At 42.6% G+C, this 16,067-nt stretch overlaps 1 protein-coding gene across 1 annotated transcript in view; it reads left to right on the top strand.

Annotated features, from left to right (window-relative positions):
* Positions 1–1,415: 1,415 nt before the first annotated feature.
* Positions 1,416–16,067, top strand: part of NT5E (5'-nucleotidase ecto) — an 84,379-nt gene continuing 69,727 nt past the window's right edge. The window contains exon 1 of the mRNA XM_036765804.1: positions 1,416–1,904. Within this exon, the coding sequence (XP_036621699.1) occupies positions 1,503–1,904 (402 nt within the window). The 5' untranslated portion in view covers positions 1,416–1,502. The remainder of the gene's footprint in view (positions 1,905–16,067) is intronic.

Here is a 16,067-nt window from a genome sequence, read left to right as displayed (position 1 = left end):
GAAGGCAAGAAAAACAAGTTACAAAAGTGTATAGTCAAGCAGAAAGGAAGGGAGGAAGGGAGGAAGGAAGGGAGGGAGGGAGGAAGAAGAAAAGGAGGGAAGGAGGGAGGGGGAAAAGAAAATATACTCCAACCTGCACTGAGTTCATCTACTATCTGAGGGTTGTTAGTATGTTTCATCGTGAGTCCTTTGGAATTGTGGCCGACTGAACCTCAGTTGAGTCTATCTCAGCTTGGGTTCAAGCAATTACTTGTTTCTCACTTGCTTGTCCACTTCCATTAGTGCTATATTAAATTTTCAATAGTGGCTCCCAATCAGATTAGAATCCACCCTGAGGCAAGCAAGTATATGGATGGCGGCATTACATTCTTTATTATTGTGTGGCAGTGAGTCATTGTCCTCCTGGATTGGCCCCAGAAGTGTTCAAAAGATAATGATAATGATGACGACTATGACAATAATCCTAATAAACTCTTGCAGAGTATTTTATCTTATATTACTTCATTTACTTCTCACAGTAAATCAGGGAGGTACAATAGAGGCTACTGTATTATTCCTACTTTGCTAATGAAGAAACAACCTGAGAGAGATTGAGTGACTTGCCCGAGTCAGACTCAACGCACAGAGCTGCCCTCGGGACTTCCATGGTTGCTCAGAAAGTGTACACAATAGCATTGAATGGCTGGGAGCCAAGGGCGGCAGATGTGGGGCTTTGGCTTGGCCCGAACCGGGTTCCCACTGCTCTCTCTGTTCATTTTGCCAACTGGGAGGTACACATCGTGGCCAAAAATATATAAATACCTTCCGACCCCTCGGTGCTTAGCCAAAGCACAGATGGCAGTAACAGATCTGTCTGTCTGACACGCACGCGGCTTTTCTTATATTACTGCATCTACACAAACTTAACCCGAGCTGTCAAAGAGGAAAAAAGCGAACTGTCAAGGGGGAAAAGAAATACCGCCAGGAATGGGCTTGACTCTATGTAGATGAGGTTGGAAAGAGGTTCCACTCCATTCGCTTCTCTCGAACGCCCACACCCACGTGCACACCCACACACGGGCTCATTCTAAGAAAGTAGAGGAGAGTGTACCAGTTCTAAGTTTGAGCCCGGGGGCGCTCATGCTTCCTTCTTTCCGCCCGCAGCGGCTTGAAGCCGAGAACACTCTCCCCAGTTGGAACCTGCCCAGGGCGCAGGACAACCCCGGGCCGGGCGCACAGCCCAGCCTTGGTCACTGCTAGCTTGGGCAGGCGGAGCCAGGTGGAGACAGAGAGTGTGTGCGTTTTGTCCCAGTCCAGGCTGGGGATTGGGGGCGGTGCTCCTCCCTCTCCCCGGGTCCCTAGTGGGAGAAGAGGAGGAGGAGGACAGCTTGGGTAGCTTCTTCTCCAAGGCGCGGCGCCTTCGCCCCGCCCCTACACCCCTGAAGCCGTAGGGCTTCCCAGGACTCCTCTCCGGGCTGCAGAGGACAGAGCGCAGAAGTGAGCACGTCCAGAGCCTGGCGGGGATGTACCGAGTCCTGGGATTCCCGAAAGCTAGAGCCAGAGCCGAGAGCCCCAGTTGGCTCGCGCGAGGCTCGTGGTCAGCGCTGCCCCGGCTGCTGCCGCTGCTGTTTCTACATACACTCCTATGGGCCAGAGGGAGCTCCTGGAAGCTCACCATCCTGCACACCAATGACCTGCACAGCCGGCTCGAGCAGACGAGCGACGACTCTGGCAAATGCATGGTCGTTCCGAAGTGCGTGGGCGGCGTGGCCCGCATGTACACCAAGATCCAGGAGATCCGCCGAGCCGAGCCCAACGTGCTGCTACTGGATGCCGGGGACCAGTACCAGGGAACTGTCTGGTTCACCGTGTACAAGGGAGCCGAGGTGGCTCATTTCATGAATGCCTTGGGTTACGACGCTATGGTAAGAGAAATGAGATGCTTGTCTGTAACGGGAGTAAAATCCCCACTCTTGGAGTTGGGAGGGGGGGGGAGTTCGGACCAGCAAAATTATGGGTGTCCTGCAGCTAGTGAGAGGAAGCAGGGGAGTATCAGGGTAGAGCCAGGTAAGCTTCTGTCAAGGATCTGGGTAAGACCGAGGTTAAGCTGCTCAGAACTGGGAGTCTTTGAAGGGTTATTTCCCCGACGAATGTATTTTTAAATACAGCTTAACCCACGGATGGGGATTAAATTAAAGGGATGGGAAGGCTAGAAGCAATAGGGAGCTCAAGAGTGACTCAGAATGTTTAGTTTGGCTCATTTTCGACTAAATTTAAGCAGCCATTCATTTGTCAACGAGCATTTCTTAGTGCCTCCTATGTGCCAGGCACTGTATTGTTCGAGGGAGATACAAAGAAAGGCAAAAGACAGCTCCTACCCTCAAGGAGCCCACAGTCTGATGTAACTAAGCATAGTTAAGTATTTTTTTAAGGCTGAGATAATATATCAAGCCTTAAAGCCACTCTTTATTTTAGCTATTACCTGTGCAGGCAGTCTCTCTACCCACGCAAATCGGTTTTTTCTTTGTACTATTACGTAGTCAATCTTCCTGAGTTGCATAATGAGAGGCAAAAAAAAAACAAACAAACAAACCAGTTGGCACCTGGTGGCCAACCTTCTGGTGATAATTCTTGTGTAATTTAGCTAAATTCACCCTCTGTTGACAGATGTAATCCCTTCACTGGAGACTGTGCTCAAAGCCTTTCTGACTTAGCAAAACCAGTCACCCTTGCCTTTCTGCTGGCATAGTCTTCTGTGAACCTGGGGTCAGCTACTTGCCATGATAGGAGTTGTAAAATAGGACTTTAGAGAAGGAATTTAAACATAATGGCTAGTATCATTTACATAGCACATTAATGTTCGCAAAGCATTTTACAAATATCTTATTTGAACCTCCCAACCCTATGAGGTTCTTATTACCCCCTCATTTTATGTATGAGGAAACTGAGGCAAACAGAATAATGTTAAGTGACTTGCCCAGGGTCATACAGCTAGTAAGAAGTGTCTGAGACCTAATTTGAACTTACTGACTCTTGGGCTACTATGCTGCCTAGCATTTATTATATTTTGTGAACACACGCACATATAAATGCATATCTATGATGTATTTACACAAACTAGGAGAGGCAAAGTAATGTAGCTAGCCTAGAAGTCAAGGAGTAAGCCCCGCTTCTGACACCTTGCATTGTGACCCTTGGCAAGTCGCTTACCTTTGCAGGACTCCCAGACAACTCTGTAAGACAGTCTATTGCAGACCAGTTGTTGATTTACAAATATCTGCTTTGATCCTCCCAACAATCCTTGGAACGATTATTATTATCCCCATTTTACAGATGAGGGAAGTGAGGCAAACAGAAGTTAAGTGACTTTCTCACTTTGCCCATGCTCACACTGCTAGGAAGTGCCTGAGGCTGGGTTTGAACTCAGGTCTTCACAGTGGCTAGTGTAGGGCTAACATTGAGATAAGTATTTTGAGAACCATAAAGCATTGTTGAAAAATGAGTAGTAGTTTGACCTCGCTACTAAGGCTTTGTCTTCATTTCCTTTGAGAAGAGGAGAACAAACTTTAGCTTCTTTGTATTTCATACATAAAGCAATACAATTATTTCCTTTTTTTGTGGAACAATTGGCTATCCTGTTGGAGAATGTACTGTTGGATACTGTGATGTATCTTCCTTTAAGTCCCTCTATTTAAATCAAACTAGGGAACATGGTAGAGAGGTGCTGATAAGCCAGATTTGTTTATGGAAGGGGCTTCTGGATGACTATGATAAGATCCATGCCAGAAGGTCACTATAAGGAACATCAAGGGGCTGTCCAAATCCTCTTTTTGTTGTCCTGGAATTTCCTTGTTTTACATAGTGCTCAAAATAATTGGACTGGCATTTGGAATTATAATGGAACTGTTTTAGAATGTTGCTGCTAGGAAATGCAATTAACCTTAGCTATTGGGGTTTACCGCAAGGTGTTGGTGCTCCAGTATAGCGTTACATAACTTTTCCTGTAATATGATTCAATGTGTTCAATTCGTAAGTAAGCCATGTTATAAAATGGGGCTTTTACATATGTGTGTGTGTGTGTCTGTGTGCATCAGTGGATCTGTTCCCAAGCCTTTGTTTACATTTCATAGCCACCACCAGGATAGGACACATCCTGCCCATACCATTTCATCCTGTGTGGCTGTTGTACGTCTTCCCATAAATCCCCCACAGAGGATCTATCCAGCATACTATAGGTCACCCTTTGATACAAGTGCAAGACTCAGGGTATTCATCTGTCATCTTCTGTTCTCACTACATGACTGCTACTCACCTCTTTCTTCCAGTTCCACAAATTCTTTGACATTGTCTTTGATTCCATTTTTCACATGCAAGTCATCATTGGTAATACCGGATGCCCTAAAAGTCTTAGTACAGTTTAATGCTTACAGTGTGGCCTACTTATGTCTACTACAAACAAGATGCTTATTGATTTGATTGGCATCTCTTTTTTAAATAATATTTTATTTTTCCTGAATTACATATAAACCAATTTTTAATATTTGTGTTTTTTTTTAAAGTTTTGAATTCCAAATTCTATCCCTCCCTATTTTCCCTTTCCCCTCCCTGAGACAGTAAGCAAGCTGATATAGGGTATATATGTGCAATCATGTAAAACATTTCCATCTTTTCTTTTTGATATCCTTTACATCCCAGTTACTCCCTCACCTACCTACCCCCGCCATTGACTCCTCCCTTAGAACACATAAGCACAATCAAGCAAAATAAATCAGTATGTCTGAATATAGAGTGTCCCAAAAGCAATTAAAGCTTAAAACTTCACCAAGACTTTTGGGGTGCTCTGTATATGTCTTATTCTACACCACCTCTGCTGAGAGGTAGGAAGCATGCTCACCATCTGTCTTCTTAGGTTATAAATGGACGCTGTGTTGATCTGAGTTCTAAAGCAGTTCAGTTTGGTTTTTATTTATTTATCTGCATATTATTGTGGTTACCATGTAAATTTTTCTCCTAGATCTAATTACTTCAATATGCATAAGTTCAAGTCTTTTCCACTTAGTAAAGTAGAAAGAACACTGGCTCTAAAGTCAGAAGACCTGGATTCTAGACCCACCTGTAATATTTCTTTAGAGTGTTTTAGCATCTTTTTCCTCCTATCTCTAGCCTTAGTCTTTGATTCTGGATTCAATGCCAGGACCAAGATCTGTCTTCTCCCACAATCTTGGATAGTATAGACAGCTCCTGCTTGGTCCTGACTTCCTTTACCTGGGTTCTAGTTGCTGACTTAAACTTCACTTGATGTGTCTGCACTTGGAGCCCTGGTAGACTTTAGTGTTCCTGGTCAAAGCTCTGTCACAATTAGGGCACTGGGTGGTCTTGTCCCCTCCTTGAAGCTTCCTTAACCAGGGTTCTGCCTCCTCTGTGTCTCCTGAGGCTTCCCTGGTGAGGACAGTGCTGTGACCTGCTGTTCCTCACTGGGGTTTTCCAGATCCCTCTGACACCCCCTAGTAAAGTTGCTGCTGCTACTGACTACCACCCTCCCTAGCATTTTTCTTGTTAACACATTTTCTTTTCTGTGCCCCCTGAGTTCCTCTGATCAAGCCACAGCAGATATCCTACCTCCCCGGGAGTTTTCCTGGGCAGGGTGTTGCCAACAGCTCCTCTCTCAGAGATTCCTGACTGTTTACCTGTTTTTGTTCTGGCTTTTCTGGTAAAGACCCCTCTTCCAGTATCTATAGCTTCTCGTTATCTTTTTGTTCAGTCCTTGGCTAGATGAAAGAACTTGCTGAAGCTTCTCTTTGGATGTTTTGACCATTGTTAGATCTGGTACTCTTTTCAGATAACTGTTGGGATAAAAATCAGAGAGTTGGCTGCCCTTGCACTTTTTCACCTGGGAGTTCTCAGTTTCTCTGAGTCCCTTAAATTCATCAGTATGATGGCATAATGATATTACATCAATATTCTATATCAATTATATCAATATTCTATAATTTCTATAATTTAGTTCATCCATCCTCCCACCCACGATCAAGAAGCACACACTTTCCTTCCAGTCCACTATATAAAATGCAGGTAGAACCATTTCTGCATACCACCGTAAGTCTTTCTATTGCCTTTTGGATCACCTGAGAGCTTGATTCTTCATTGTGGTGTACCACAATTTGCAACCATATAGAATCATTGGGAAAATATTGGTGCTAAAACGTACTGTTTTTGTGGCAGGAGCAACTTGGGGAGCTTAGGAAGCATCACATGGTTTCTACCTATTGACCTCCTCCTCTTCAAATCTGAGTCTAGCTCATCATCCATCTGCAATGTCTGTCCAAGGTGAACAAACTGACTGGCTGGCTGCCTTTACAATTGCTCCTTATAATCCAGGCAACATATATTCCTTATCTATTTGGGTTTTTTTCCTGTGTAGATTCATATAATACAGTATCTTTTGAATGGGCAGCTAGGTGGCACAGCAGATAGAACTCCAGGCCTTGAGTTAGGAAGACCTGAGTTCAAATTTAGCATCGGATACTTGCTAGCTGTGTGACCCTGGACAAGTCACTTAACCCTGTTTGCTTCAGTTTCTTCATCTATAAAATGAACTGGAGAAAGAAATGGCAAACCACCCTAGTATCTTTGACAAGAAAACCCCAAAATGGGGTCATGAAGAGTTGGAAATAACTGAAAAGACCCAGAAACAACAACAACACTCTTTTACATAGTTATGGATGGAAGTAGTATCATGGGGATAGAAATTGGCATAATGTTGTTGAAAAACAGCTTTTTCATTTTTTACATGTTATGTACATATGTGTGTGTTGCCTCTCCCATTAGCAAGTAAGAGGATCTGATCTGAGCAATTTTCCATCACTTCTAAAGGATTCCAATGACTATAATATATCCAGAGCAGACAAGGAATCCCCAAAACTCTTGGAGCAGCCTAGAATCCACTGGGGAGCTGGAATCTTTTCTTCCTCATGAGAAGTTTTGACCCAGAGAAGATTGTCCAAGGCAGCTTTAAATTCAAACTCCTTGGCTCTTCTATAACTCCAGCCCTAAAGGTCCTGAAGGCTCTATCACAGGCTAGAGAAATTCGATACCTTCATCTGCAAGGTATCAAACTGTAAATGTCCTCACAAGCTCACAATCTCTTCTCTGAAGGAAAAATGGCAATAAAAGGTTTGATACACCTTGCGAGTCTGTTATTAGAGATTTTGGGGGAAGCTGGATTAGACCTCAATCAAATGTTAGCCAAGTTTTATTCTGGCATCCACCATCTGTATCCTTCCCCCTTCTCCCCCCATGTTTAATCTAGTTATACTGCGATTTACATCTCCTAATGTGGCCCTATCTACCCTTTTCTGTGTTCTATTTCTTCAAGATGTCGCTCTCAGGGTTAAATGAGTTGCCCAGGGTCACACAGCTAGTAAGTTGTGTTGGTAAGCAAAATGGCCTTTGTTTTCTTTGAGTAATCCTTACTAGATGCTAAGCCCCAGGCCCAAACCCCTGTTAGGTGTAAAACCTTAGTGGGTGTGGATTGGCAACTAAGGTGGGGCCCAAGGTGGGGCTAACTCCAGAGAGGACCTAGTTTACATATCTAGGACAGCAGAGGCTCTTAGACCAGGTGGGTTTAAGTCTCCTCTTTGTGATGATTTTAGGTCACGTGGGTGAGTCGCATGTGTGACTCACCCCTGACGCTGAAAAAGATATAAAAACCAGGGGTTGGCTGTCTGTTCCTTGGAGCTCATTCCCGCAGCAGTGGTGGCTTGAGTGACTCTGGGCCAGCCCTTGTTCTGAGCTCCTGGGCTGAACCTAGATGTTGGTAACTATGAATCTGTATTTGGTCTGTCTGTTGATGTTTGTAATTTGTTTGTAATTTGCTCTGAAGTTCAGTGTGCTGATCTCTTCCCCTGAACTAAGTGAATGATATTTGTATGCTGAATTAAAAGTAAGTTTGTCAACCTCTTCACTTTGCTTTCCTTAGTTAAGCAGATCAAAAGAACCGGTGCTGTTGGCAGCTTTCTGGGTGCTGGCTGTGGGTGGATCTTACACCCCCACAGAAGCTGCTAGCCAGATTGTGGAAACATAAGTGTCTGAGGCCTGATTTGAACTCAGAAGGATGAGCATTCCTGACTCCAGGTCTGGTGCTCTATCCACTGCACCACCTAGCTGCCCTTTAAAAAAAAAACAAACTAAAAAATGGGTACATGACTCAGACATAAAAGGTAACATTATAAACTGAGTAGAGCATAACCAGAGGATCACAGAAGATAAATATGCAATTTTGAGTACATAAAATTAAAAAAGGTATTGCAACAACAAAAACAATGCAACTAAAATTAGAAGGGGAAGAGGTAACTGGGGAATAATTTTTGCAATAAGTTTCTCTGATAAAAGTTTCATTTCCAAGATAGATAAGGAACTGATGCAAATTTATAAAACTAAGACTTATTCCTTCAACTGCTAGGTGGTTAAAGGACAAGAACAAGCCATTTTTAGAGGAAGAAATTCATGTTGACAATAGTTATATGAAAAAAAAATGCTTCACTGCATAACAAGAGAAATAAAAATTAAAGAAACCCCAAATTTCCACCTCTTTTTCTTGGTTACAATTTGTCTAATTTCCATTTGTCTTAAGAATATTTCATACCAACAAGTGTATTTGTACACACACACACACACACACACACACACACATTTTCTTGGTGATCACAACAAATGACATATTTTGCCCTGCCTACTCTTAATGAGAACCCTTAAAGAGAGCAGACAAAACTCCTTTATTTGGAGGCTCTTGTCCCTCAGGTTCATCATCTGCTCAGCATGGTTTACTATTGATTATTATTGAACCACCTTTAAGCAAATTATTATTTTGGTTAGCAGCCAAGGTGGCCACATTTTGTGCTTCCATTGCCCCATCTGAGACATTAGTGTAAATTTCAAGATCTCCATATCCTTCAAGCACATACACACACACACACACACACACACACACACACACACACACACACACCACATTGGAGAGGCCCTAAATGGTCTTTTCTGGGTTTTGCTTACAAATATATCTTATTGCAAACCTGCCTTTTGCAGTGTAAGCTGCATAACAGCTGAGACCTTATCTTATCTTTGTTATATCTCCCAGTGTTTAGTACATAGTAGCTACTTAAAGAATTTTTTAAATTAAATAATTGTGGGGAATGTCATACAGTTTGGAGTGCTCTTTTGACCTAATGTTTGGATATCACAGAATCCCAGAATCTGAAAATTGGAAGAGACATCAGGAGCCAATTAATCCAACCCATACACAAAAAGGAATCCCTCCTACAGTCTACCTAAGTGATCATCTAGCCTTTATTTGAAGAGTAGGTGTGATGCTAATTAGTGATTAAAGATCTTTCCCCCTCCCATTCAATAGGCCTCAGGTGGGGCCAGTTAAAAGAGGCTTGATTAGAGGCAGGCCTACACCGTTTACTCACTAAGTGCTAAGCCCCAGGCCTATGCCCTTTTGCTGACTGGACTTGAGGCCCCCGGTCCCTAAGAAGAGCATATATACCCAGAAGGTAGCCATTAAGGTTAGAATTTCAACCCAAGGAGAAGAAGTAAGCACTCCAAGATGACAGAGCTGAGAATCTGCAGACCAGCAAGCTACAGAACTCAGAGAGCTGTGGAGAGACACAAGAGAGAGCTGCAGAGAGAGTGCAGAGGTGAGAGTGGAGACCAGACAGCTTCAGAGATCAGAGAACTGAGGGGCAAGAGAACGCAGGCAAGCAGACAGTTGGGATTCATGAAGGTTACAGGATGACTTGGTTCCTTGTTGTAATACTGTGTTATAATTTCCTTGTTGTTCCATTGAGATAGACTTACTGGTTTTGGAATACAATTACTGCTATGTCGAATTGGAATTATTGATTTTGGGATCTGATCCTCTGGTGTCTAAGTAAATGTTATACTTCCCCTGCCATCTACCTAGAGAATCTCTTATACTTTGTGATTCTGAACTATACAGGCATGTTCATGGTCATCTTCGAGGTCATGAATCTTGCCTTACTGATACAGTAGGGTACCATGGCAGTATTGTGGCAGATCATTTCACTTTTGGACAGATCTAATTGGAAGGAAGTTGTTTTGACATCAAGCCTATATTTGTGTCTGTTCATTTTCCATCCATCAGTCCTCACTCTGCCCTCTGGGACCAAACAGAACAAGTGTTACCCCTTGCCCTTTATCCTTTATCAACATGACAGCTCTTCAGATATTTGAAGACAAATCTCAAGTCTTCCTCCCTGCATCTTCTGTTTCCCAGGCTAAATATCCATTTCCTTCACTTCATCTTCATATGTCATGGATTCAAGGCCTTTCACCATTCTGGTTGTGCCCTCATCTGGGCCTTCTCCACTTTGTTGATGTATTTCTTAATTGTGGTGCCCAGGACTGAACACAGTACCACCTATGAGGTCTGACAAGGACAGAGTAGAGTGAGAGAATTATTTCTCTGTTCTTGGAAACTAAGCTGCATGGAACATAGCCCAAGTTTGCATTAGCTTTTGGAAGGTCTATATCACCCTGATGATTCATATCAAGCTAGGAGTCCACTCAAATACACAATTTTTTCAGAACAGTTGCTGTCTAACCATGTGCTAAGTGCTAGGATACGAAGAAAGGCAAAAAGAATCCCTACCTTCCAGGATCCCACTGTCCAAACTGAAAAGACAACATGCAAACAACAAACTATGTACAGATAGAATAAACTGGAGATAATCTCAGAAAGAAAACACTAAGATTAAGGAGAACTGGGAAAGGCTTTTTTGTGAAGGTGGGACTTTAGTTGAGACTTGAAGGAATCCAGGAAAGCCAGGAGACTAGGTTGAATTGGGAGAAAACTTTAAACTTGGGGAAAAGTCAGTGAAAATCCCTGGATTTGGGAGGTGGAATATCTAGAAAGCCACAGTGTATTTGGATTGCAGAGAATGTGGTGGGGAGTAAGGTGTAAAGACTAGAAGGGTAGGAAGGGACTTGGTTATGAATGAGTTTAAAGGATTTTCTATTTAATTCTGGAGGCAAAAGGAAGCCACTTGAGATTATGGAATAGGTAATAAGTGTAGGAGGGGGTGGTCAAATCTGAGCTTTAGAAAGATCAATTTATAACTGAGTGGAGGAAGGACTGGAGTGGGGAGAGACTCGAGTCAGGGAGATCAACCAGTAGGGTCTTGCAGTAGTCATCAAGTATTTGTGAAGTTGATTTTTTTTGTACCCAAGTGCAAGACTTTACATTTATCCCCATTGAATTTCATTTTATTAAATTCCACCCAATTCCCCATCCTGTCAAGAGCCTTTTGGATCTTGTCAGTCATCTATAGTAGCAGTGACTCCCAGCAAATCTGAGAAATGTATCATCTATGTCTTTATTTATGTCATTGATAGCTATGTTAAACATCAGAGAGTCAGGCAATTTATTGCTCCATCCAGGTACTTAACAAATGCTTGCTGATTACTGATCTGTTTAGATATGATTATGACTACAAATAAATGTACTGAACTCCATGACATCTCTTGAACCTTTTCCTTTCTGACATAATACAGTGGCCATCTTAATTCAGGCTCTCAGACTCTTCTCCTGACAATTACAACAATCCCCTAATTGGCCTCCTTGCCTCAAGTCACTCTTCTCTATAAAACATCCTCCAGAGAGTTACCAAAGTGATATTAAGAAATCACAGGTGCTAACAATGTGGCTTCTCTGCTCAAATACTTCAGTGGCTCCTTTTAAGATAAGATACACTCTCCTTCAGTGTCTTAAAGCTCTTCACGTTCTGCCTCCAGCCTGCCTTTCTATCCTATGATACATTCACTCCCTTTTATGCAGAGGCTTTTAACCTGCAGACCATGACCTTGTTTTCTTAAGATAATTTGATCACCATAGTATTTCAGTTAATTGGTTTCCTTTGCAATCCTTTGTTTACTTGTTTTATGTTTTTAAAAAAACATTATCGTGACCAGGGGTCCATAAGTTTCACCAGAACCACCAAAGGAATCCATGACACACACAAAAGTTAAGAACCCATGACTTTATGCATTGTTTCTAGGCAAACTTGACCTATTTGTTGTTCCTTTCATGCTATCTTATCCTTCTGTATTCATGCCTTTGCACAGGCATGGAATATACCTCCCCTACCCCTTCATCTCTGAGGGCAGGTGGGTGGTGCAGTGGGTAGAGTACTGGGCTTGGAGTCAGGAAGACTCCTCTTCTTGAGTTCAAGTCCAGCCGCAGACACTTACTAGCTGGGTGACCCTGGGTAAGTCACCTAACCCTGTTTGACTCAGTTTCCTCATCTGTAAAATGAGCTGGAGAAAGAAATGACAAACCACTCAAGCATCTTTGCCAAGAAAATCCCGAATGGGGCAGCTAGGTGAGCACCAGAGCACCGGCCCTGGAGTCAGGAGGACCTGAGTTCAAATGTGACCTGGACACTTGACACACTAGCTGTGTGACCTTGGGCAAGTCACTTAACCCCAATTGCCCTGCCTTCCCCACTACAAAATTTTTTAAAAAATTAAAAAAAAAGAAAATCCTGAATGGGTTCTCAAAGAGTCAAATGCTACTGAACCACTAAACAACGACTTCATCTCTGTCTCTTAGTATCCCTAGCTTCCTCCAAATCTCATCCCAAGTGCTGCCTCTTATACCAGGCCTTTCCTGATCCCCTTTCCCTATCCCCTTTCTGGGTATTTTAGTGGACTCCAAGCTTGATATGAATCATCAGCATGATGATTCCAAAATATATACAAATACTTTGTATATAGTTTATATTTATTTAAGTATACATATTGTTTCCCTGGATAGAATGTTAATTCTTCGAGGGCTGGAAGTGTTTCAATTTTGGTTTTGTGTCCCCAGTACCTAGAGCAGTACCCAGTATATAGCAGGCACTTGAGAGATGCTTTGTGACTAGATGATTGACTATTAATGATAATTAATACTAATGATAGGCACACATGTTGGGAAAAAGACAAACTTAATAAAGCTATATCATTGACACTTTCCAAAGGGACCAAAAAGCTACCTTCTGGCTTATTTACTAAGGTGTTCCCATACTTATCCATTTTTAAGCTTGAATGGCTAAGTACAAATAGTATTCTAAAATTAAATCCAGTGGTTAAAATGTAAAGCTATCCTTGGAATCAAATCAGTTAGTCATACCCACAAGTATCTATTGTGTGCTTGTTGCGTTCAGAGTCTTGTATTTGATCCTTTAGGAGCCGTAGGAGCCAGAGAAGACATCATGGTACAGGTGGGACTTTGGTTGGACTTTGAAGGATAAACATAATCTGAATGGTAGAACAAAATCAGCATTCCAGGAGAAGGAAGTACATGTGATATAGTCAGGGAACAATGAATGGGCCACTCTGGCTGGCTGGAGAAAGTGGATAATCCATGAGTCTCTGCATCAGTCAAGCAGGTATTTATTAAGCACCTCCTGCCAGCCAAGCACTGGGAATAGACAAAAATGAAACAGTCCCTGCCTTGAAGAAGTTTTCATTCTATCAAAACAAGAATGCATCAGTGTATTAACAGAATTCCCAACAGATAAATAGTGGTGATACTCTGGCAGGTGATACTCTGCAATGTTAGGGTGAACTCTGGGTAGTTTTTATTTTAAGGAGGAAAGGTATTCTCCTCATGAGATGACCATAAGAGCTCACGGTTAGGTTGAAAGGTGAAAAAGTTTGAAGACTTTTGCTCTAAAGCAACCAAAGCAAACCATATAGACCGCATGATGGCTGTGGTGGATTGCTGTAGGCAAACAGAGAGAAGGGATGTAAGAATCTCATCCACTCTCTGTCTGTCTCCGTGCACCCCTACTCATCACAACCTCTTCCCACCCACCCACCCGCCTTGCGCTTTCCTACCCGTAGGAATAGGAGAAAGACACTGGACTTGTGATTTCACTGGTATAGGAAATCCCTGGGTGAGGAAGCTCCCTCTTTCAGTGCAAGTTGGTAACTTCTCTGCAATTTATAGCCATAGAAAGCTGCCCTAGAGCACTGAGAGATTAAAATTGGCTCAGGGTCACTCAGCCTAGGTGTGTCAAAGACCGTATTTAGACTCAGATCTTCTTGGTGCTGAGGCTGCTTATCTAGCCTACTGGGACTTTCTTCCTGCCTATCCCATACCCATCTGCTTTCATTCCATTTCTCACCTCAACACACACACACACACACACACACACACACACAGCTATCACCTCTATTATCATCCTTTGTCCTCTTCCCTATAAGGATTATGATTGAGGTCCAACTTTCTGAGCCTTGCTGAGATCTGGACTCCATATGGGGAGTAAAAGGAAACATAAGATTTAGAGCTGGAAAAGACTCTGGCTACCATGGTAGATTCTCACTTTGTTGATGAGAAAATTGAGGACCAGAGAGGCAAACTGCTTGTCAAACTCACTCAGCTACTCAGTTACTAGTAGGTAAGCCAAGAGTCAAATCCATCTTTTCTGACTCCACATCTAATATCCTACACTCTGCCAGCTGGGATGGGGTGGAGGGTGGGGGGCTCTTAATCAGAATAATTCCTCATTATGACCTAACACCCTGTGTATCCAGCTATGAATGCTAGAATTTCAATGACCAGTTTCTGACAGTGTCCTTGACTTCATAAAGGAAATCTGGATACCATAAAACTAAACAGTAAGCTATCCCCAATGGTTGAAATTTAGAAGTTCTATTGCTCATTGCCCTGCTCCCTCCCCTTTCCCTTCCTGCACATCTCCTCTTAGTTAAGCAGTTACTGCTTTATAGGCTTGCTGTTTTCCAATTGGAATTCTGATTAAATACTCTCTGTGTGCTTCTTTCTGGAGAATAGTAGGACAAAACTCAGTCCTGCGCTTTGAGAAACGATTTCTTTGAGAAAACCATTGCTTTAAGACTGTGTGGATGGAAAAAGCCAGTTAAATGCTGAGACTCTAGTATTCATTCATCTTTCCCTTCCCCCATCATCACTGCCAAGGATTTTTCCCACCTCCATTAGGTGAATTGCCACCATTGTACTGCCTGGGGCAGGGCCTTGGCCATGGCATAAGTTGGGTAAATTGAGCTCATTTCCTGCCAAAGATTTGTTGGGCACCGTGGGGAATAAAACAAACACTAGCTGTAATTTGCACTCCTTGGGCTTATATATTTTTTCTACCCTCTGGTTTTTGCAGTGCATTCATGAGGGTTTCGAGAAAGAACCGTCTTTAGTCAGCAGTTTGGCTTCACTGTAAATCGGTTTAGCTTTACTGGCATCCCAGAGAGGCTATGTGTGTACAGCAGGTGGGCATCGGGCATTGCAGGCGTGCCTTTCGTAAAGCTGACTTGTGTTTCTTCGCAGTCACATAACTAATAATTACAACAAAACCCACCCCAGCATCACTACATTATTGGGGTCATAGGATCACAGTTTTAGAACCAGAAGAAACCTTCAAGTCCACCTCATACATCTACTCATTTTTCAGATGAGAAAACTGAGGACCAGAGAGGTTAAGTGACTTGCCCCAAGGTCTCATAGCTAGTAAGTATCTGAGGTGTAATTTGGAACCAGGTTTTCTTGATTTCAGGCCCAATGCCCTAACCATGAATCCATGCTGTGCTAATATTGTCATGGAACAAGGGATGAATTATATTGCTCTTGAGTTTATGAAGTGTGTCCTATGTCCCTCACAACTCCCAGGAAGAACTAAGTGGAATGATTACTCCCATTGTATGGATGAGAAAACCAGTCAAATCAGAAACCAGTCAATTAACTTGTGCATGGTTGCATAGCTAATAAGTATCTGATCGTAAATGAAAAAATTTTGAAGCAGTGATCTTGTGTAATTTCATATCCTCTCTCCCCCATTGCATTAGAAACGAAACTCCTTGATGGTATTAGAGTCAGAGAATCTTAGAACAGGAGAGGAACGTTACAGATCATCCAGTCTCTTCATTTTATTAGCAATAAAAATAATATGGGTTCTGATCTGAAATCTAATACTGTAGCAGCATATGGAGACAGCTGGCCTTCAATGTTCAGATTGCTTAACATTTTCTACCAGCTCCAAAGTGCCTTTACC

Source organism: Trichosurus vulpecula, chromosome 7 (genome assembly GCF_011100635.1).
Source record: "Trichosurus vulpecula isolate mTriVul1 chromosome 7, mTriVul1.pri, whole genome shotgun sequence".
Classification (NCBI taxonomy): Eukaryota; Metazoa; Chordata; class Mammalia; order Diprotodontia; family Phalangeridae; genus Trichosurus; species Trichosurus vulpecula.
Note: the sequence above shows the minus strand (reverse complement) of the source record. Positions and strands in the feature narration are given on the sequence as shown.